This window comes from Blennius ocellaris (assembly GCF_963422515.1).
Source record: "Blennius ocellaris genome assembly, chromosome: 1".
NCBI lineage: Eukaryota > Metazoa > Chordata > Actinopteri > Blenniiformes > Blenniidae > Blennius > Blennius ocellaris.
Window position 1 is genome coordinate 13,292,829 of NC_137650.1, and position 25,165 is coordinate 13,317,993.

Sequence of the window (25,165 nt, forward strand, 5' to 3'; positions counted from 1 at the left end):
CAATCCACAAAACACATTTACATTTTTAGAAAATATTTATTTTTACATTGATAAAATTTTCCAAAAATAAAACAAACATCTTTTATAAATACCAAAGTTGGCCTTCTCAAATAACAGGAGTCCGCCACACAGAGATCCCTTTAAGTCATCACAATGAATGAATCAGTTTCCTTGTGAGGTCAGTAACCAAAAACAAAATAATTTAAAGCACTCTTTCACACTTTATGACCTAAATATCTGAGAAATGCCACAAATAAAGTATGACAGCTTGTTTCTGTATGAAACAATGTCAATTTCGAGTGATGGATTATTGTTTTTGGCTTCACACCATCCTGTTGGCTGCCCTGGAAGATTTTTGCAGAGCTGATGCACCGACAGGAAATTAAGAAAAGCCCACAACAAGGAAAGAATGAAAAAAAAAAAAATTCCATAAGACGAGGTCAAATGTTTCACAAGCAGGGAAGAAGATAAAGCAGGATACTAGTCATCACTGGATAAATGACCTCAAAACATCAATTTGGAACCTTTGGTGTGAGTTTCAGTGTAACTCCAATGGTTGGATATTAATGGAAGCAGACACAAAGCCAGCATCACTTCCAACAATGGCTAGCAAAGAGGAACCACTGCAACACTAAGAATCCAAAGTTTTTCAATAACTTCTCCCAGCCCTCAACATTATCATTCTGTATTAAATCTTCTTATGAAACTAACCTACATATCATGCCAAGCGTGACAAGACGTCCTGACGGAGAGACTGGTGACGATGTGACACTGACGTAAGTCAGCTGGCCTGGGCTTGATAACCGCAGACATGTTGAAGTGCTACATTTTTACCAGTGTGGTTGATGTTAATTATAGTTCATAAAGCACCGTCAAGAAGTCCCCGTCTGACGATGATGAAATGGCATGATCCTCTGTGACTTGTCATAGAGAGGCCACGACAATCAAACTCAATCTGGGTCATTTTACTATCAAGCCAAAGTGCAAACCACTAATCCACTGTGCAGCTCACATGGTTTAAATCATCAGGAAGACGCACACGAGAATTTATCTGATTGCTCTTCAGCATTCCAGTTGGCTTGTTAAACTGATACTATGAAGCCAGCTCAGTGCGTTCAGACATTTACACTGCAGTCATACAATCTCCTGTGCTGCATGAAGCTCCAACAGGACAAAGATCAGGATTTGTTTAAAGCTGGTGAGGCACAACAAGTCCTTTCACCGAGTCAAAACTTCAGACAGAAGTGATCAGAACTTTTGTTCTGTACACAGACATACTGCATTTACATACAAAACACCACAAGGGCTCAGTTGTTGAGAACAATTTACAATTAAACAAACCTTTGATATTTTTTAAGGATTTTCCTCAAATTTCTAAGACAACTTGCTGAGCTTGAATATTTCAAATGCAAGATTTTAATAGAAAAGCTGTGGAAAATACTGCTTTTCTGTTTAGTAACAAATTGTGATTTCAGAGTAACAAAGACAAACATTTGTCTGCAAGTTTACTTGATTGCATGAAGATAAACTTTCTCAACCTACAATCATTAGGACAATCAGTGGCTTTGTCTTTTCTTACATGACTGCATTATGCTCCATAAACAAGGCACTTGGTTACAGCAGCATGTCTTGTTTTGGGTTTTTTTATGGCTGCATGTCTGGAAAAACAATCTTCTCAAAGACAAAAAAAAAAAAAAATCCGAACTGATTAGAAATTAGTGGCAACACCTCTTCACTCTTCCCTTAGGTCTTAATAATAATAATAAAAAAAAAAAACCTCTAGCAGCTATTTTATTTGTTTGGTGAATATGAAAATATCTGGAGTTCGGTATACATTTATCAATAACCCAGTAAAAGATGCTGGGTCGTATTTCAGTGTGGTTTTGGTAATCCTGGCTGCAGCTGGCAGTGGTTTCACCCCAAAACAACAAGATGATTAACAATCAGAAAGCGTTTCCGACTGTTCTAGTAGAAGTGGTTATAGTTGACGGGAACACAGACTGGTAGCTCCATGGGGGAATAGAGTCCTCAGTGTTTTGATCTCAAACAGGTGCTGGTGGTGTGCGTCACCACTGCAGGTGTAAGTGGGGGTGCTGGTGGAGCTGACACACCAGTTCCTCCTCTGTGGGCTCCTGGATCTGCTCTCTGCAGGGGAGGACGGCTCAGTTACACACAGACGTATCCCATCCTTCAAGCTTGGAAGATTCGCAGCAGAAACACAAGGGGGGGCGTACCTGAACATGAGCTGAACGGAGGTCTCGTATCTGATCTTCTCCACGTCTGTAACAGAGCACCTGCAGCTGCGGTCCCACTTGTAAATGAAGTTCTAATGGAGGAAAACAAAACACACAAAACAAAGCAGTTCGACAAGTAAAAAGGTACATTTTGACAACATGTCCTGGGGTAATGTACCTGGAAACAAGTCAGACAATATACAGTAAACTTTAGGCCTGTCAGGGAATCCTGACTCAGCGTGTCCTGAGGCGAGAAGCAGACTTATAGAAGAGCAACACTGGATGGGAAGTGTGCGTTAAATGTTAAAGTTCTCAGTCCTCTAATGAAATTTCCCTAGGTGTACAAGCTCATTTATACATTTCCATGCAAGAGACCTCCAGTTGCTACTCTCCATGGAAATGTGTCCACAACAGAGGGTGTTCTTGGCCCTGGGTACAAACTGTCAGGTTGTGTGTTATTAAGTCTTTTGACAGCCTGCAATTCAGTCGTATAACTGATGAGATGAACCGTGATTGTTTTTTCTCTTGGCTGCGTTACCAGAATTCACCAGGCCTTGGATTGTTCATCCACTAACAGGGAATGTGAGCTGGTCTAGACCGCCGTGACACAGGTTAGTTTCACCCTGCTGATGATTTGTAGTTTTTATAGTTCTTGCGGATTGAACAAGGCTCAGCGTCCGCTGACAACAGCAAGCAGGTTTATATTTGAGGGAAACTACTGGAATTTGCAGGAAGAAATCCAACCAGACAGAAAGTTTGAAAACAAAAAGCATTGAGATCTCCATCAAGATGAATCATCTTGTATTGAATGCTGGTTGTTTTTTGCTAGGTTCAACATTACATTAAACCTGGTGGCAACAGGTACGAGAAACACTTTATCCGATTAGCTGCACCTGCTTCATTTAACCGAGTAGCCTTGGAGGAAAGCTCAGCAATTTCAAATATTACATGACAAGACCTGGATTGGACCTAAATTGCTTAAAATTAGTCTGTGACTTTAGACTGAGGCCCCAAAAAAACACAACAAAAAAACAAGTGTTCCGGTGTCACTAACACTGGTTCCCATAGTAAAAGAAATTTGGCTTGAGGGTCTCAGAGTTCTTCACACTGATCCACGGAAGCAGAAACTTTTACAACTGTGTCAGATCCTGCATTCGGATCTCACGCAGACAAAACAAGCCACATGTGGAGTTGAACTGTCCATTTGCTGTTTGTGTTTTCTCCAACTCACCTCCAAGATGAGCGCCACGAATAAATTGACCCACATGACGGAGGAGGTGAGCCACCAGCTAACAAAGTAGATCTTGGACCACCTGGGAAACGATGATCATCATCCTGGTCATCATGGTGACCAGACACACTCATCAACAGCTGATCGATGTGTGTGTGTGTGTGCTGTGCTTCTTACTCTGTGGTGTATCTGCTGTAGGCCTCCATGAAGGCCTGCCAGTTGTTGACTATCATCACATCATATAGCAGAATGATGGCCGCCTGCAAAGGAAAAGCAATGGAAAAGACGAATAAAACAAAAAGGTTATATTTCTAATACATTTTTTTTAATTTTAAATAATTCCTAAGAAGTCCAGGTGAAATCAGATTAGATGAAAAGTCTGGATTTCTGTGAAACTCACTGCAAAGTCATCAAAGTTGTTTGGCCAGTAGTTGAGCTGTTCATACGTGCCGCACTCCACACTGAAGTTCGTGGTGACGATCTCCATGGAGCTATTAGAGATCACACTGAGAGAGACACACACAAACGCACCTTAAAACACAACAACCACTCATTGAACCAGCTGATGTCTCTTCACTTACACGAAAACTGGAACAACCCAGAATGTACCTGGCAATATTGTAATAATTTGGGTCTTTTTCAGTCTTTTTCAGTACAAGAAAGCCCATAAAATAAGAACTTATCAATAGTATAATAGGATATGTCATCTTTTATTGTAATAACATTTATTAAATGATTGAAGTTGCATTAGAAAATCAGCAATAAACTGCAGTTGGTAATATAATGGCATACGAGTAGGGCTGCATTTCTTGGAAATAAAAACATTTTGCAGGTTTTGTGCAGTTTGCTTATGAGAACTATTGTGCATGGGTTCGTCATAACATTCAATCATTGAAGTTAGAAACTCTACGACATAATTCTTTCATTATTTTGTCATTTTTACAGAATCCTCAGAAAATAGAAGAACGAGTCCATATAAATTGAAGGTTTTCCATATGTCGGTACAGCGTTCTCGTATTATCGTTCTGGGTTCTGAACTCACAGGTTTTCTGTTTTTTGAGCTCCTTTAACGGCTTCATACCTCATATTTGGTGGAGGTTTAATAGCTCCTTCAAACAGCCAGATCCCAAATACTGCAAACACGTAGTACACCACCTGAGGAGAAAATAACAAGGCATCAGTAAGTAAAGTGATGCTTATTTATTAGTAAGTCTACTGGCTTCAATGTGTTATATTTAAAGCATGAATAAAGTTTGAAAGGCCACAGAACTCACCACCAGAATCCCTGCAAACGCTCTGAGATTCTTCACCAGGTCCAACAGAGTGCTGGCAACCAGAGCCATGAGCTGCAGAGAGACCAAAGTGGAAATGAACCACAACTCCACAAGCACTGATTCTGTTTATATTCATCTGTAAATTAAGCTCTGTCAGTCCCATCAGTTGTCATTGTAGATCTTATCCTCATCACTATTTCAGCTTACAGTGCAAGTCAACTGTGCGCCTCTTCAGCAACAATTCTGAAACTATCCTGAATCCAACCAGCATTCAGCTGCTGTGTCTTTTTCTTCCAGAAAGGCAAAATCTGAAATAAAAACTTGTTAAATTGAAATAAAAAAACTTGACATTTAACTACAAATCTGAAATAGATTTTTTTGTAATGATTTGTAGTTCACTGTCGATCAGTGGGTATTTGTGAGCCGTATTTACATTATACTTAGCTAGAAGGTGTGTGTGTGCGTCTATTTGTATACATAAATATGTGTGCTCTAGATGTATTATGTATATGTAAAATTGCATATTTGTAATACACGTGTTGTGATAGTGTGGTAAAGTATATACGTACAGCTATTAGGTTGGTCAAGAGCTAAAAAAAAAGGAAATAATTAAAAAGTAGACTTGTTCCTATTCTCTTTTTCAGCAGGCTACATGACAATTTGTCTGATCATTTTGATTTTCCTCGTCTTCCTTTACTCAGTTTGTCATCCTCATACATCTCAAAGTGAATACTTTATCATATGATTTCCCCTGTTGTGTACATGTTCAAAAATAAATCAAATTAAGCAATTAAGCAACGACGCTTTGTTTTTAACCTACATTTAATACTACCTAATACATAATTGATAACAAATAGAAACCCAATGATATAATATTCTTATCCACAGGTCAAATTATGTGAAAATGTTAAATGTAATAATGTTTGCCTAATTTTGGCATTTCTGTATTGAGAGAAAAATTCAAAATAAAATAAAACTTTTTAGCTGCAGAAAGACCACAGCTGTTATTTTCATAATCTATTTCTAATAAAACACATTTTTATCATGGTGAGGTTTGATTGGGCTCCATTAAGCACAAGTGAAACATCACTTGTTTGTCTTTTCATTGTTGCCCTTTTTAAGAGACAACAGATATTCGAATCTACACACATGGAGGAAAGTACCCACACACACTTTAAAATCTTCTGGTCTGAATAAATGATTAACCAAGTGGTGTGGCAGGTGTGTTGTGTGCTTTGCAGGTGTGTTGATTATAACAATGCAGAGGATGAACCCACTGAGATGTACCTTAATATCCGGGATGATGCGCAGGAAGCGGAAGACGATCAGCATGTTGACTAAACGAACCATCTCCCACAGAGATATCGCTCTGCTGGAGGAGGGATCGTCCCTGTGGTCACACAAACACACACAAACTTCTCTATGGAGATAAAGTACAGTGATAAGCACAGCGTAAACAACCTGAAGTGGCTGTTGCCAGGGCATGTTTTACAAGTTTTTCCAAGGTTTCATGACTTGGGATCCAAGTAGACAAACTTTTACACTTAATGGATTCCAAGTATATTTTAGGTGTAACATTTATTGAACCCATCAGAACAGAGTTCCACTCTAAAAGCTTCACATTTTGGTGTATTTCTATTATGAAGATTGATTTTTCAAGTAGCTGAAAAGAGAAAGTTATCTAAAGCCTAAGACTGAAGTTATTCAGTATGTAAGAAAAAAAAAAAACATTTTCCCTGTGAATAAAGTAAAATCCAAAATATTATGGGTCATCAGATCGCAGAGCTACAGGCAATGAACAAACAATGAACAAACAAAGTAAAATCTGCTAGAAAGTAACAAACTTCAGCACTTCACTACATTTAATCAAATCCTTGTGTCAATAAATCACACAAGTTGTGGCTGTATCTTTGTTGGCAAATTTCAATTTTTAATATGCATATATAATCACAACAATTTGGGCCAAGATGACAAAAGTCATCTCGCTGACTCTTGAGGAAAAGCTGCTCTTGATGTGATTAACAACTGAAAGCGGCAGAGGGAAGATTGCAATGCTGAGTCCAGTAAGTGAAGCAAAAGTGCGGCGTCGGCACATGTACAAACATCTGACTTGCCATGAATCACTGCCAAACATCAACACTTTCAGATCAGGAAGTTCAATTTAAGGACCAGGATGTGCTTAGAGTGAACTTTGAATCTGGCTAACCCAATCTGACTGTGAATGAGAATTATCGCTGCAGTCTGAACTGGCAAGCTGGACTTAAATACACAAACCTGCACTGGAAAACCGGTGAAAAACTATAGAAACTTACCAGTGGCTAAAGGGCAGTTTGTATGTGATAAATATAGTTATCTGTAGGGTCTGAGGAAGAGAAACAAACAACAGGATCAGTGGATGGAAAATACATGAAAATGTGTGGAACTGCAAATTAAAATATCATTCTCCCCAAAAAGCTGATGCAGTAGCAAATGTTTCAGTGTTACTCTTCTGACAACGGTTTGCTAAGATAAGAATGTTTTACCTCTACAGCGGCTGGTTGCAGCCATCTTTAGATCAAACTGAGCTTCCACAATATTGACCAATCCCTTTTAAAGACAGTAATCGACAATCCCACTCTTTAAAACTGTGCAGGCTCAGACTGCACAGGAACATCAGTGTTCGGCGCCTTCAATACGTCACTTCTCACACTGAGGGGTTCTGGCCTCTGACTGAACTATCCAACTAAACATGAAGATAGAAGTCTGAGCGGCGTTACCAGCAACAGGATGGTGAGGAAACCATCAAAGATGTTGTTCCTGTAAGACAGGTAACCTTTCCAGCCGAAGGCAAAGATCTTCACGCACATTTCAAACAGGTAGTAGAGGATGAAACACAGGTTGATAATCTGAAAGAGTCAAATAGATTAACTGTGATATCAGTTTACCTCGGAGGCAGAACCTGCCAGGAGGTTCAGAAGAGCAAAAAAAAACCAACCTGATTTCTCTGCTGTTAATACAGTTTAATTAGCCAATTCCGAAAATAGTCAGTGAGAAAAAATGATCACTTTAACTGGTCGTTTGCACAGCCAAAGGCTTTATTTGATTTGGAAGAAAAAACAGAAATAAACAGCCAAATGAAAATACGTGAAATGGGATTGTTTTATTATGGGAATAAGTTTGCAAAATGTCTAAGTGACATCAGGAAATATTCTCTTAATGCCTCTGTATTTTAAATCTCATCAACTCTTTTAGCGATTTAATGCTTTTCATAATCACTGCAGGAGATCCTCCTCTAAATTTACATAACAGGACTTTACCCTGGAGTGTTTTTTTTTTAAACTTTGTTTACCTCCAAGTTGTAGTTGTCTCTTTTCTCCGTGGACTTTTCAGAGTTCAATACCAGGATGGTCTAGAACGGTCAGAAGAGGTCAGGTTACAATATGCTGGCAGGCTTGGTTAAAATGTGTGTGCGCGCATGAAACTCACACATATGCACACAACATTGGCCAAGGCTACAGCGTTTCCCAGCACAGAAAGGTAGAAGTGGCTGAAGATCACTTGGAGTCTCTGCAGGACGGGAGACGTGTACACAGGCAAGGGAGGGTGCTGGAAACAACAACAACAACACACACAAACACAAACACACACACACACAAAAACAGATTTCAGAAATGAATGGAGCGCTGAATGAATATACAAATTGACATAGTCCTACCTCCTTGATACGATCTTTATCCAGTTCATCAAAAATCTTCCTGAACTGCTCTCGATCCATCGAACCCACGTCAGCGTAGCGCCGGGCTGCCTGTTGGAGGCGAACATGAGAGTGAAGAGAGAAGCGTTGCAATCACAGGCACGTTCAGACAGCAAACTAAAAGAAAATGGTTCCTAAAAACAGCTTCAGAATAAGTGGGCATTTGTCTTCGATAACTTACTTTGCAACTGCATGAAGTGGCCTGTCCTGGTTCTTGACTTCTATTCTGTACTATATCATTTTAGTTGAAATCAAAATAAGGTTGTACAGTGTTACAGCCAAATGCTCCTGCTCCTCCTTTTTGTCAAAAATATGGTGACATTGTGTGATTAATTATGTATGTTTTCTCCACGCAATTTATATAACCATATTTGTGCGATTTAAATGATGAAAAACATGTGTGAAAATAGTCAAAAACTAAAGTTATATATGAAGAACCTTTAGCATAAGTGGATCATTATATGATCACGTATCCCCAATGATGTCTAATTTATAGACATTTTCATGTTAACCATTGTGATTTACTCTATCTGATTCGAGTATTTAAACTGGGGTGAAAAAATCTGTCCCCACCGTTTTCAGATTCAATATAAAACATTTCAAATAAATGAAAACATTTTCAGAAACGAATGTGGACCATTTATGTGGCTTTGTGACGCATCGATTCTCAAATTGTAATTTGAATACCACTAATAGTATCTGAACCCCTCCTACTGGTATTGAAATGCCAAATGAAAGATAAGTTATCAAAACAGTAAAAATATATAAAGCATGCAATTAATAGCAATAGGCATTAAGAAATGTGTTTTAATGACAATCAGTTGTCATGTGGCGCTTGCTGTATTTATGAGCGGAGGAGTTTAATTGTTATACTGCTGTTGCTTTGTACAGTGCGGCTGATAGAATTATCAATAAATAATCATTTGATAAATAATGTATGCTTTATTAGCTGTAGACTGGTAATGGGGCATCTTCCAGTTGGCAACAGTGATGGGAAAAGTCTGACAAACGGCGCTTCAAGGAGACCAGGCTGGATTTTCAACACATCAGTGAACGTGAGATGTTTTATACAGTCAGCTGCAATGGCAGGTGGTTATTTTCATCTTTATGTAAACTTTAGCACATGTATGTCTTTATTTTAATTGCTCACTCTATGCAAAGACTTAATACATTTACACACTCATAATACAGGGACCTCTAGTCATAAGTAGCATCACTATATTATTAGGTAAGCTACAATAGCTGCAGGGGAATTTTATTAAGTCCGATGTAAATGCATGCATGTCAATGTGCCACAAAGTGGAAAAGAGTGTGTGAGTTCTGACCGTAGTGATGGCCGATCTATAGTAATTCCTTGTCTTGACTCTGGACATCACCTCCATCACAGCGTCGATGTGCACACGCTCCCTGACGGAGAAAACAGCACTGAGTACTGCAGTACGATTCAGAACATTTATGGAACGTGAAGATGAACGACATCGATCTTTTTAAGTCCATCAAAAACTGCATTCACGCTTTAAATGAGTGAATAATGAATAAGACAACATGGTTTCATACTTACAACTACTTTACCTCGTCATTTACCACATGCAATTTACATAGAATAAGTATTTTCCGTGTGTGTGTGTGTGCGTGTGTGTCTTACTCAGCAGCTCTTTGGGCTCCCTTGCAACTGAGGACCTGGAAAGCAGCTCTAATCCCGAGTCGTCTCCTGATGATGGACGTTTGGATCGACATCTGAACAAAGACGTGACAGGTCTTTTCAAAATTCCTGCTTTACAACTCTTGTGCGCCTTTTCTTTTCTCTAGTTTGGTGCGAGTAGCTCAAATCATACAGAGACCTCCAAGAGAACATACATGTTGTCATTTCTGCATTTGAACATCATGTCTTTCATGCTGAAAAGAAGTGTCTTTTGCCCCTACTTTTTTTTTTTTTAGTTTAACTGTTAAGACAACAAGAAAGTCTAACGCAACATCTGGTGACTGGACACAGTTCTAGTTCAACTCTGCTTGTCTTCCAGCAGATGGCAGTCTTGTCTCAGTTACAAAGTGATGGCTCAGCACAGGCCTGAAAGTGTTGAGAAATTAGTGTCAGTGTGTGTAATTGCTGTTGTTTTAAATACAAACCCAAGAATATTGAAATGCAAGCAGAACAATTTCATATTTCTGGATTTATTCTCAAGGAAGCTTTTTGTTCTGTTTTGAATCAGACTCGAGTCAAACTGTGAACAGACGTCCATGTTTAAAAAGACGATTTATTTCGTAATGATGTCACACTCCAAGCTCCGTGAGAGCATCTCAGGCATGTCTCTTATGCATCTGATCGTTTTCCAGTCTTTGACTAATTCTCTGTTGTTTGTCTTGGATCTAATGTGTCTGATGGGTGCGGCCTGCTGTCCTCATGGAGAAACTTACTCAGCTTCTAAAGCAGCTTGAAGGAACTTTAAATGGAGGAAATTCCATCATTGGGATATTTTCATTTGGAATAATAAGACTCAAACTTATTTGGAAAACTGTGTTGAAGAAAGCTGCATGGGAAGATTGACATTTTCCAGTGAAAGAAGACTGACTGACGTGATGATAATGGTTCTCGCTGTTTGACCCATACTGGTTAACTTAAGTATTAACGGATTTCTGTGACCTTCCAGTGATACAGATTTACAATATTATTGCTCTGAACTCTCCAGTGAATGGCAGCAGACGAGAAAAGGATCTATATGTGGAAAAGGGTTTTCTTTATGGAGCTCAAGAACAAAAGTCAACTGACAATATTTAGCCTTTACTGAGGCTGAAATGACTGTGCAGACATGTTTTCCTGTTTTCACATGTTACGAGTTTTTAAAATGTAATTTTGCCAGCTGGGAATGGCAGATGTGATTATGATCGCTAGGAAAAAAAAAACCCTGTCTCACATGTCTGTGCATGATGTCAAGGTGAGGAAATTCTATGCCATGTTTGAGAAAACGTGTTTAAAAGACTATGGGATGTTTGTTGGGCTCTTTAAAAAGCACTGTCAAATATAGTTGTGTAAAATGTATAAAATAAATACTTGTTACTTTGTATGCTGACTTGTATCACAATTGATAAAACAGGGACGTGGCAATATGGCCAAATAATTCTATTAATAATGTAAATAATTGTAATATCAAAGAATAAAAATGTTAATTATAAATATTGCAGTCTAACAACACAATATTTAGATCTGTAAATAGTCTTCTAATAACATCAATGAAAAGCTCAGCAGCTGTACCATTTATCACATGAAAATCTCCTGTAAAGTTATTAGTTCAAAATATACAACTCAAACAGCCATGTCATGAAATGAATCCAGTCTGGATCCAAGTGTTAATGTGTTCAATTCTTTTGAAAATTAAACAGAAATAAGTAAATAATTCTTTTTTAGAAAGTGTCTGAGAACTTAATCTATGTACACTGAAATAAAATATAAACGCCGTTACAAATGTATCATTTTGTGTATAAAATTATTAAAAGTTGAATAATGTGCAACTCTTCCCCTGCACTGGACTGTGGCATGCTTTAAGTTAGGTGCTTGTATACATTGTAGGCTGTGATTTTTTACCACGCTGTTGTCTGAAACATCATCCGACTGGGATTCTCACCCTCATCATTACAACCCTGTTTGATAAAGGCTCAATGGAATCAATACAATGAGCTCTGAGTGACTCACCAGTAAATATCCCCTGAACTGGTTATAGATGATGGCCGTCAGTAAGTTCATCAGACAATATGTTCCTGTGAAGACACAAAGCAAATATGTCACGCTAAATCCACCAATAATGAATTCACTGCACTGCTTCCAGAACCCGTCTGCTCACCAATAACACTGAAGGCAACGAAGAAAATGGAGTATGCTCTGTTGAGGGAGTAGGCTGGGATCATAACTGCAATGGGACACAAGAGAGTGAAAAGTTTAAGCCCTGTAACAAGCTACGAGCGCGTTGGTCATGTGACTGACGGCATACCGTCTGGATTGTTGGCTGTGGTGAGCAGCACCAGCAGAGAGGTGAAGGAATCAGGCAGGTTTCTGAAATGTAGCGCCCACTCCCCATTCTTCTTGGGGTCCTGTGCAGAAACACGGCGGGAGGGGGGGTTGAGTAGGAGACGCACATCACATACTAAATACACTATAAAGAGGTAAAAACTTAATCTCTTTAGTGTTTGTGGGTCATCACGAAAAATCTTAAGGGTCTGTAAAAGCTGCTTCCACTCAAACATTTTCACCTTCCCCGATTTTAACACAATTAAATGTCACGGTTCCCGTTTAACCAGCCTCGTCAAAATATTTCCATAACCTGCAAATGCACTACACGTCCTCTTAAGAGTTTAAAATATTAATTTAGACAAAATGATGATGTTGGATGCTAAAAGTACTCACTCAATGAATTCTATGTAAACAGCACAAACGTGAGTCGACTTCACAGACCTTCTATAGTGGCAGTTTGTTTTCTTCCATTCACATTTCATATATTTAATCAGATGCTGTGAATAATCAGGAGTGAGTGGAATTCTCCGGGATTATTCTTAGCTGTGCATCAAACAACCTTTACAGTTCCCATGAGTATTTGTGGATGCTGTGTGCAGTCCGGGATGACTTGTGGCGTGTTCATGAGTAACTGTGGGAAAGTTCCCATTTCTTAGTGGGAAGAAAAAACAACATCTCATCACAGTGTGGACTCAAAGAAGTACACAACGAAATGCAGTAAACCAGATTTGTGTGTCTGTCAGATTGTCATGCAATATTATGAAAGAGTATAACTACAAATCATTTTTTTTAAGTTGTAGCCTCATTGTGGACTGTAAACACAAATGCACCAAAGAGAATCATTGCAAGTGGTGAGTGTTTCACAACAAACTGCTTTGAAGCAATCCATGTTGAACTTTAAGATTTCACTCGCTTGTTTCCATATCTATATTTAGAGAGTAAACTATATTTATCCCCTCCAGGATTATTGTGATTTAACCCACAACATCACTTCATAGATTAAGGACACATAGTTGGAACTACTGTGGTTCAAGTGCCTTGCTCATGAATCCACAGTGGTGCGCTGTCAGCAGTGGGATTCCCACTACAAGCTCAATTCTCCAATCTGAAGACCATCGCTTCCCAACATTTCTCAAAAGAACATTCACAAGGCTCACAAAGGCTCTCGGTTTTTTTTTTTCATATCCCCAGATTTAAGTCCAGACAACTTTTAACACTTGAGCCACACACGTCATGACAAGCCAGCATGTTTCACAGGGCGTGGCCACACACACACACACCGAAACACACAAAACTCACCTCCGTCTTAGCAAACAGCAGCATGCCGATCATGGTGAAGAGGCAGAGGTGGAGAGCGAGCAGCAGGATGACGCTGCAAAGACAGAAATACAAAGTTGGTTGCATTTTGAGGATAAATATAGGATCTTGTGTTTCATAACTAATCTCAGATGTCTTATCCAGTACTGTGTCTAATATGACTTTATCTTATTAATAAGTCTATTCTGGGTTTGTTTTCTTCATATTTCATGTCTTGCTGTTATGAAATGTTCCAAAGTCAATCAAGACATTTAAAAAAAAAAACAACAACCCTCTATTCAGTTATCGTGTGAAAATGCACGTTATGATACTGCATAGCAGTTTTTATTCATGAAACTATTATTGACGCTGGTTAGAAAACACCTGATGTTTCTCTAGAAAAACTTTTAATCTAAGAAGATTTACGTTTTAATGGGCCATCGTGAACTAGAACTGTGGCATCAAGCCAGATGTGACAGGGCAGGTAAGCAGAAACTTAATCACAAGACTTCATCGTCATCAGAGCAAACATCGACGAAGGTTTGTTGCCCGAAGTGAGTTTTGCTACATGACATAGTCTATGTTTTCGAGCTTGGCCATTTGACACTTTCTGAAGGATACCTCATGCCATTTTAGTTACACAGCTTGTCACACAACTTGTATTCAAAATAGACCAGTGGATTTTATCTGGGACTGCTCGATGTCACTGTACACAGAAAGCTGATGCAGAATCACAGAAAAACCCGACTGTGCAAAATGTCACAGAAAAGAAAAACCTAGACAACAGAATTTAATCTGAACGTGATTAAATCTGTAGCATAAAATGGAAACAAACCATCACAAAGAGGTTAGAGGGTGTGATCAACGTTTGAGGGAGAAAAGCAAATCAAATGATGGAGAAAACCAAGAAAGCTGGACAGAGTTGCAGTATGTCTGGACACTGAACAATAGGTGCAACTTGTGTTTTTTTCTGCCCTCTTCATAAGGTATATTTTTTTGACAGAGATGACTTACAGTCCAGGAAATCTAGTATCTTTTACTTTCCATGGAAAACATGCAGGAATTTAAATAAATAACCCATGACTTCAGACACATGATCTACTTGTTGCATCATCTGCTTTTTGTTGGGAACCATGTCTTTTTTTATATCTACTTTCACATTTAATGCAGAAGTAATTCAGAAAACAAGGCTAGTTACCACGACGATGGCACAGTGCCTCTCAAGATGTAAGAAAGCATGACAAGCTTTTTTCCTGAATGCATCAAACCCAGGGAAAAACTTAGTTTTGTTTTAGGTTTGTCTGGTGTACTGCTGCAAATGCTCAAGCAACTCTAGTTGGCTTTAAGGTATGATGTGCACTGTCTCCTCAAAATTTTTTATATGTAAACAGTGTGAATTCTCAGGATATCACAGGCATGTGAGAATGCTTTGGAGTCATGAGCCGGTGTGTATTTAATGAACTATCAACCTGAGTGTTTTCATATCCCTCCTTCAATGCAAATGTTGGCTCTTCCGACTCACTGCAGGTGGATTTACCAATCTTAGTAGCGCAATTAGGATCGAAGTGAGGGGCCTCAAATAGCTTGACATACGTTGCACGTTTCATCTCAGCCTGACCGGGTGAAGAGTTCTGATACCTGGCAATCTCTGGCAGAGTCCTCTTGATGCACTTCAGCGTCTTTTTCATTAGAGACGAGTTTTGCAGGAGGAAGAACGGACGCAGGAGTCGCCGTACCCTCAGTTTCTAATAAAAAAAAAAAAAGAAATACGGAAACAGAGTTTGACTGATGGATTGTTTTATCTTATCATAGATGATTCATATGATTCCACACAGTTGATCATGAAGAGGAGACTGTCAAAACCTCAGTGTGGAAATATAGGTTTTTCTTGCACATTGACCCCAGTTTGGCTGAGTGAGGTGATAACTTGTTGCAGTTGTGTTGAAGCGTCGACAGTGACACAGCTGAGAAATCCACCTTAGCAACAATTGTGTTGAAATACAGCAAACACTCAAACACATGTTAATATTTTACATGAACTTACCCGAAGGTTTGTATCATATCCTCACACAAATGTGCAATTTTTCAACAGGTGTAACATTTCTCACATTTCAAACTTTGGATTGGTGACACTGTTACAGTTTCAGGGAAAAGCGAAGACTTTATAGTTAATCTGCGAGTAGTTTAAATGTTTGGATTTGTTGTTTTTTATTTATTTTAGAAAGAGATAAAACTCTTAGCTTAAAGACATATAGTATATATGGTTAAAGGAATCATGAATCATGCCAGCATCATGAATTATTTGTTGGATTTTCAAATGATTTCTTCATGATGAGAAGTCAGAGGCACTGCAGGCAAAGTGACCCTGGTATTTGACTTGAAGATATCAGACCTGACGAAACACTCCTTTCGGATTAGATGACACCTGAGCACTAATTGCTTGGAAACGTGGGCCTCACCTCGTCACACAGCATGCTGACAGACAGCACCCAGTCGATGATGGACACCGAAATGACCACTGTGTAGCCAATCAGCCACTTGCTCTTCCTCAGTTCCTCCCAGCCAATCAGATAGCTCTGAAGACAAAGTGGACATTTAAATAGATGATGGACAAATTCCTGCTATAAAAACGGCCAGCGAGATGAGTGAACATAAACATCTTCAAACAACGTGAACTTACCTTTACAGCAAAATCCAGGGTGAAGATGAGGAGGCAGACCAGCTCAATGCCCTCAGTGAAGCCACAGGGGGGCTGCCAGGGGTCGGAGCGATACCGGGGGTCTGATGAGATGGACAGGGAGGACGGGCGCTCCACAAACGCCAGCAACAGCACCACTGCGATGTTCAGCCCCAAACCCCTAAACAACGACAAAAGAGGGGACGGATGGAGACAAGGGCGGAGGGACAGTAGAAAAGTGATGAAGGACAGATTCTCTTGAGTGAGATTCTGCAGTTTATTTTTATATAGTTTTTAACATCAATATTTCTTTCATTTTATTCTAATTTACTCTGCTTTAAGGATCACTTTCTTGTCCCCTCTCTTCGAACCTCCACATAAGGTGCTCTATAAATAAAAGGGATTGAGGGACTAAAAGGATAACAATAGTTTGCACCTGATGTAATTGTTGCATTATAAAGGGTTAAAATCTGCACGGCTTCCAGATTTCAAAGTTCTGCAAGTCGAGTTTTACTCCACCTCAGCAAAAGATATACATCATATTATTTTGCTGGCAGTTCTTATATGCAACACCAGCAGGCATGCCATTATAAACAAGAATAGTGTCAATTGGTTTCTTAAAATTTAATTTACGAATTTTAGGTTGGTTGAAAACTCACTCAATTGCTCCTACAAAGTTGCAGAAAGGATTGTTGGCCACGGCCCTCATAAAGCACTTAAAGGTCAAACTGAGATGACTCATATAACGATGCTGTTGTGGTTGACGGGTCAAACAGAAGAAAAAAAAAATCCAACAGTGAAGAGAAACCGTCTCACGCGACCACAAACAGTCAAGCATGAGCCTTTCACACATTTAACGCTGAAAAAGATAACACATCTTTCTGTTGCCATTTAGCTCCATAATGATCCAATAAATTATTTTCCACATGCTAATGGAAGCCGTTTATTATATGAAAAATGACAGACCACATTGTGAGAGATGAACATTTGTTGTTCAGCCAAATCATAAACTAATAAATGAAAGGGAAGTGAAGTTTCATTGTTCTGCATGTGCTGTACTTTGCGGCCTTGCAGACTCCCTTTCTAGCTCTGTTGCTTTTCATTTTCATTTTCAGTTCTGTTTGTAGTTTGATTTGGGAGAGCTTGGAGGGACACGCAAAATACTTTAAATATAGGAAACTCTAACCACCCCTAACAATCGCCGATGCTATTTTACCCCAACTTGACAAAGCCCTTGAATTAAATGAGTTAATGAATCTAAGACAAGAGTCGTCGACTCTCATACCTCAGGGGTAAACCCAAGCTCACATCCAACAAACACTTTGTTTCACGCCAAGCAGTTTTTGAATAATATACTATAAACGATACTGTTGCTAATGGCCATTTTGCATCCATAAACAATAGCTGACACTTCTTTTAATTTCAAAAAGTATGGAAAATATTTATTTGCAACCTTCATGTCATGGACTTTTTTTTTTTTTTTTGTCCCAACTACATTTGTAACATACATTTTTAGTTCAATTCACTTATGAATCATGTGCATTTCAATACAAGTAAATTGTATTAATGCCTCACTCCCTCTCTGGCTGCTTCCCAAATAGAACAATTTTTTGATTTTTTTTCTTTCTTCTTCAACATTTTGACACAGGTTTTCTCATTAGTAATACCAATAATATTTTGGAATGCCTGAAACACAAATAAACTGATGGAAACTCACCACTGACATATCCTGGAGTAGTACCATCGATACAGTCGCAGTGAACTGGCATCTACCCGGTGGTTGATGGAGCGGTACTGCGGACAAACAGACCTTAATTTTACAATATGAAATAATTACTTACCAACACTATTTACTTACTACCTTAATTACTTTGTGCAGTAACAACTGAGGCAAAGGCCACAATGCAATATGTAAATACAGTACTCTTCTCAGTCTTGTCAAACCCAACTTATGGTACATTATGTCTATGATTCCCATCCGGCAAAATTTGTACAAGTTATGGTGTGATGAGCATGAATAGTGATTTTTTTTTAAATTCATTTGTTCTTTCCTCACTGCATTGAACTCACTTCCTAGTCAACATTTCTCCTCCAGGTTCAACAGGTTAGGCTTTCTAAGAGTGGTTAAGCTGAAAACAACAACAGGAGCCTTCAGCTTTCAGCCTTGACCTTAGATCAGACTCAACTCTCGGCTCTTCTCCTGCTTTGTTTCTGACAGTAAAAACCTGAAATCTGAAAGTGGCACAGAGCATGTCAAGCAACTCCAGTGGAAGCTAATCAAGATGGATTTTGAAAGTTCGGGCTTTGACCTTTGCCCTCCTCAAATAACAATATGCAACATTATCATCATGAATCAAGATGCTTGATCCTGCAAATATACGTAATCAATCTGTGCAGCTTTTTATTCATCATTTTAGGTTCCAGCATTTACAAATAAATGATTTCTCCTGCCATACCAGCTTCTGTATGGAGGTGTTTAACAGTTTGTTTTATCTCCTGACCAGACTGCAACAAGCCCCAACATGACTCCATTATAATTACTAGAGCTATGACTAAAGTTTTTCATGTTTGAATACATAAAATGACAGAATACAACTGGACTTACCTGTATGGCGTCTTCAATGAATACAACAGCCTGCTGGATGTAAAGTTCCTCATCACCTGTGGAGGTAGAAGTTAAGAAGAACAGAAAGATAAAAGCTGAGATGCTGCTGACAACAGAACTGGATAAACTGGAAGCTCAGACAAAGCCTAGTGTTTGGCGACAGAGAGAATCGGAACTGGGAGACAGTTTAATGGCGAAAACGCCTTTTCCTGAGACTGGTTTATCTCCTCTGAAGGCCAAAACTATCCAGATAAACAGATCACCATGGCAACATGCTTCGGACCCGGTTTTAGTCTGGAAAAGATATGAAAGATCTGCTTTCTGACCAATCGGTTCTCAGGAAAATTGAATTACTGTTTGGAGGAATCAAATGGAGACCTGCTTGAATGTCCTCCTACTTTACATCATCATTCTAAACGCATTAATTACGGTCTTTTTGCAGCTCCACTCAATGGAAACATATGTTGTTTTTTTACTGTACTTATTAGTTAATACTGGAGATAATTTGAAAGGGAACAGTATTACCCAAAAGAAATCTAAAATTCCTGTAAAGTGTGCAAATGCATAGTAATTTTAATTAAGTCAGGTCCTCAAGAGTAAACACCACAATCCTCATAGATTTAACCTATTTCAATGATTTAATCTCAATGCAAAGCCAACTTTGATGCTAACCTCCTTGATTGTATGCCTCAGTGTCAGTAACAGTGTTTAGTGACTGGAGGTGCTGAAGCACTAATTCTTCAGTACCTTAAAACTTCACACACTTTGCCATCCATGGACAATTAGCATTAGCATTTTGTTTTTAAATGCATATAGTAAACGTCATTGCCTATAAATATCCAATAACTCAATTTTAAAACAAGAAGAAACTACTGCAACTCAGATTAAAATGTGCAAATGGTTTGAACTAATTTATTAAATGTTTCAATGATTTCGAAGCTTTACCACTGTTTGAAACTTCTCGTTAATTGGACTAACTCTGTATTTTTTAATATGATAGAAAATGAATTTAGCCAACTAGATGCTAAAAAGGTGAATTATTTAAATAATTTAGATTGGAATGGATTCTGGTAACGTTGGTCCAAAATGGTCACTATCAAAGCTTTAGTTGATTATAAAAGGATTGAGTGAGCTTTAAACTGAACCTGCTCACAGATCACAGGCAGTAAAATGAGAATAAAGAAAAACATGGAGTCTATCAGACTTGTTCTGCAGCTGGTGGTGATACTTTAAGTCTGCAACTATTTCAGCCAGCGGTTACACAGATACAAGGCATGATGACTCACTCACACCATACAAAAACACACACACACACTTTGGTGTGGCGACTTGCTGCGTCACAGCAGGATGTGTCAGAGTGGCGGCTGTTTCTGATGGAGGAACACTTCAAACTGCTGCAGTCTGACTGAAAGACACACACACACACACACACACACACACACACACACACACACACACACACACACACACACACACACACACACACACACACACACACACACACACACACACACACACACACACACACACACACACACACACACACACACACACACACACACACACACACACACACAGGGAAATCCTGCCTGCCCTTACAACTTCAGTGTCATGAGCTGTGAAATAATGTTTCATCAAACACACATACTGTACATGAATTTAACTGACAAACAACTTTAGCGGCGATACGTATTTGGATATGCGACACATCCACACTCATTGACACCAAACAATGTTAATAATGTGTTCCAGTTCCCTCCGAGGTCAGGACAAGGAGACAGTTTTTGTTTTGCAGACAAGAAGATAGACGACCATGTTATCAACATTTCCCTGAAACATTCTGACCTATTTAGCGGGCATTTTTATCTTCTTTTCCATTGAGTGACTTACCGAGTTATAGTTTGAGATTTTAATGCAGATTGTGTTTTTCTCGCATTTTAAATATTCATGGTGTCTAATAAAAATTATCCAATGGTCTAAGTTCAATGCTAACTGCTTTAGCCGTTTAGCACTACAATCAGGAATTAAACATGACTGTTCTTTGAGATGCTGCAGAACTAATTGGCCTGAATCTGCACTTCAGTTTTGCTGCACTGCTCCTTCCTGACTCTACAGCAGCATTGCGAGTTTGTTCATGCAGAGTTAAGTAACAGGGCAGCGGTGCAACGACCAGAATCCATATTTGTCTTTAGATGAAATACTAAACGACGTGCATTGATTTTTAAATACATTGTTGACAATGTATGTTAGTATAGTAGAGGAGCTGGTTAATCAGGATAAAGCATTCCTTCCCCCGACTCCATCTTGTTGTACACAATCAAACCAACTCTATTTATCTCCTTGTTTCATCATTTGTTTGTTCCAACCTCTGAGCATTAAATACACTTCAAAGAGGCTCTAAATAAAGTATTTCTACCTGCCGGTTAGTACAAAAACACTTTGTCACCTCCCCATTTTCTCAACACAAATACAAACGCTCCTCTGTACTGACTGCGATCAGGTGTCCGACTGGAAAGTCCTCTAACCCGGAAGCTCCCAACCCGTCCTGTCCTCACGCTCAAAGTGTCCTTCAGTGGCAGACAGACGTGTCGGCTCCAATAACTCTGATGCGCGACTGTTAGTTCGGGTGGACAAGACACACAAAAAAGCTTGATTCCACCACTGGATTTAAGCTTTTAAAGACAGCAGTTTAAGGGAAACGCGCTGGAAGTTTGCTGGAGAGAAGAGCAAGTGAAGAGGTTGGACACGAGGTTATAATAGAGGGTGAGAACATGATGGGAATATAACAGATAAGATAAACTCACAAAAACAAAGGAGAGAAGTTAGACTATTAGATGGGACTCTGCAGGTAGTGGATGGAGGAGTTGTAGGCAGTGACATAATTTTAGTTAGAAAGGCCAATCTTCATCAGTGGGCGATTACTGTGACTATTTTTGTCGTAAATATAAAGCGTAATTGGACAATGAGTGCAGAGGCCAGCTCTACAAATTTGGGAACTGGAGAGTTTACATTGTGTACGTCTCAGCATTGATCTCAGGTTGACTAAACTGATTTGGTGAGTTTTTATTAAACCAGTTTCTCAAATAGTAGTTTCACACAGTCATAACATTAGTTGGTGATTCATTGAATCTGATTATTTACAGGACAGCTCTTGTTTTTACCTGTACAGTGCATTTGAACCAACCCTGTAAAATGACAATATTTCATGAACCTTCCAAAGTGAATTAACAAGAACAAAAGCAATGTCTTTTAATGGAAATATCCAAACACAAAAGGCAGGCCTTTCTAAATTACTGGTTGATGTTTGATGATAATTTTAAAATCATTCAAGCAGTGATTAACTGAGGTCCTGATTCCATTCTGGACTGTTCCTGTGAGGAGTTTGCATGTTTCCCCTGTGCGTTGGTGGACTTTCAGCCCGGCGTTACGGTTTCCTCCCTAGTCGATGAGCAGCAGGTGAACCCATGTCACTAAATAACATTTAGGTACGTGTGTCATCTTGTTATTTGACCAGAAAACTTCTGATCCGTTTTTCAATATTTACTCTCGAGGTTCACCTCCTTTTTAAAAACACATATGCAGGTTTAATGACTTTGTTAAATAAATACAAGGAATATTAGATTTTGTTTATGTATTCTAGTGCAGTGGTTAGTGCTCGCCTCACAGTACCATCACACCTGAGCCTGGGTTGTGCTCAGAGACCTTTCTGTGTGGACTTTGCATGTTTACTCTGATTTAATACTTCACAAACATGCATTTGAGGCTAATTGGTCAATGTGAAAATGTGTTAATACAAGTGTATGGCAGCCTCTGTGATGGGCTGGTGACCCGTCCAGAGTGTAGCCCGCCTTTACCCAAACTCGGCTCACATCAGCGCCAGCTCAGAGCGTTGTAAAAAGACGGATGGTTTGATTGTGTAAAAAGAGGCTATTTATTTGTAGTTTTCCTCAAATGTGCAAGGCAAAGAGCTGTCTGAAGAGAATATATATTTTTAGATATTGTGACCTTCACATACTTCTCTCATTGGGTTTCTTCTCTGCCTGAATTCCAGGAAACATGAAAACAACTTGGTGATTGAGCAACTTGTTGAAAACATGACACACTCTGGATTATTTAGACGACTTGCAGTGTCTGATGATCTGACTCAGCTCGTTGCTCCTTACCCTTTTTACATGCTTTCAGACTATCATTTAATTGGTTAATGCAGGTCACTGTTGAGAAATTCACAAAAACGAGAGTTTATTTGATGAATTTCACAGATTTTTGTGTTGAAAGCAAACTTTCACATTCATGTTTCCTATTTTTTGAGCTGCAGCCAGACAGATGGACAGTAGTAGATCATGGTACGCTTGTATGGTACGTTTGTGAACTTCATAGTATACCAAGTATTAAGTGGTCCCAGGATAATAACTTTAGAACATAACATACCAGATAAATACGGCTACTTTAAAGCCCAGTGTGATTATAAAAAAAAAGTTATTCTCAGTGTTTAACACAGGTGATCCATGTGTATCAATGAGATAGTAGCTATAAGTGTTAATGATGCAATACAATGTTTACAGTGAACTATTTGGGCCAGGCTGCTGTAGCGACTGTCATGACAAGATCCTTCCTCTCTCACCTGCCCCCCCACCTGTACCCCCCAGTTCACCTGTCTCTTTCACCCAACTACCCCCCCTCACCTGTGTCTCTCTCCACTCTGCAGGTCTCCGCGGCCGCCGAGTACGACATCCGCCGGCGCCCCGCGGCCCCTGCGAGACCCGCGCCCCCCCGCGAGCCATAGTCCCCGGAGACTCCGTTCACTGTCCCGCTCAGCAGACTGTCCGTTTCCATCCGGGAGGTCTCCAGACGAGACCGCTCGGGACGGAGCGTCCGACGCAAACAAACAAGTCAAACAGAAAGTGCAGGAGGCGCTCCTGTTTTTAGGAAGTCGCTCCCCCACTCCTCCTCTCCTCCTCTGCTCCTCCTCCGCGTGTCTCACTTTACACTGGCTTTAAAGGCTCGGCTCCTCCTTCTTGCAATGCGTCCCGTTCCCTGCAGTCACATGACCGAGCAGAGGGCGCACGAGCCGAGGCGGTCTATGAGGGCACGCGCTCCACCTGGACAGGTAGTAATGCTGGGAAAACACGGGCGGGAAAAGTGGAAAACCAGTGGGGAAAAGTAACCCTTCTCAACTTTTAAGGTGGACTTTAAACACCTCACAGTCATTTCCACAGATATACTCTTCAGAATCAGAAACACTTCAGATAATCGAAGTAACAGTATACTCCACCACGCTGGAAATATGTCATTCCATTAGTTGATGCAAACAGCAAGTGAAAATCTTTCTTTTTTTCTAAAGTACTTAACTGAAACCTTTCAATAAATAATCAACAAATTGATAGTTTCTACTGACCAGTCACCTGGCAGCACATATTCTCCAGATTAAACCAAAACAGAAGTTTTCCATAGTGTTTGACAGCTAGTGGAAATGCATTTTAACACAACATTCTCTGCATCTTCTTTTATTTGTTTATTTGTTGTTCTTCTGCTCCTTCTTCTTTGGGCAGTCATTGTTTTAACTGTGGTCCAGAGGTGAGGAATAAAGTTTGCGGCTTCAGCTCTAAATCTTCAGGACAGCCTTCTTCGAGTCTTGAGTTTCTGATCTCAGACTTTAAACTACTATGATGACATTATTTGGTTAACACTAGTGTTTAAAGCATCGGAGGCCTCAGGAATCCCAAATTAGGCGATTTTTTTGTTTTCAAAATTGCAATATAAACTACAATGGCATGGATAGCTATATGCAAATGTAAAGGTTGAGGAGTTGAGACAATTTTCTATTTCTAACAAACTTTTTGGATAAAATATTTTCTTACTACTGAATATTTCCCCCCACAATGTGTTAATGCCTTCACCTGCCATTAGTCATCATAGTGTGGCTGATTGCTGCAAGGCTGTGTGTAAATATAAAGAGAAGCGTAAACAGATTATATGTGACATTTTGTTGTGCTTTTTATAGAGAATTTGAGAATTTATGAAGGTCAGTATTCTAAAAATATCACCACAAATTCCTTTTTATGTTAAAGCCATTTATTTTTCCAAAGCCAGGAAAAGACAATATTTGGTGAAA

The 25,165-nt window shown here is 39.3% G+C and overlaps 1 protein-coding gene across 1 annotated transcript; it reads right to left on the bottom strand.

Moving 5' to 3' along the window:
- Positions 1-105: 105 nt before the first annotated feature.
- Positions 106-23,914, bottom strand: tpcn2 (two pore segment channel 2). Its single transcript, XM_080500909.1, has 25 exons — positions 23,736-23,914; positions 19,054-19,109; positions 18,166-18,242; positions 16,452-16,629; positions 16,231-16,347; positions 15,410-15,516; positions 13,775-13,847; positions 12,456-12,555; positions 12,309-12,374; positions 12,161-12,225; positions 10,118-10,209; positions 9,798-9,879; positions 8,434-8,523; positions 8,205-8,324; positions 8,068-8,127; positions 7,496-7,624; positions 7,052-7,101; positions 6,027-6,129; positions 4,740-4,811; positions 4,547-4,620; positions 3,866-3,971; positions 3,643-3,725; positions 3,466-3,547; positions 2,235-2,326; positions 106-2,145 (listed from the first exon to the last, which is right to left on the bottom strand). Exons 1-25 carry the CDS (start codon positions 23,884-23,886, stop codon positions 2,067-2,069), a joined length of 2,304 nt encoding a protein of 767 aa, XP_080357035.1. The 5' UTR covers positions 23,887-23,914; the 3' UTR covers positions 106-2,066.
- Positions 23,915-25,165: the final 1,251 nt, after the last annotated feature.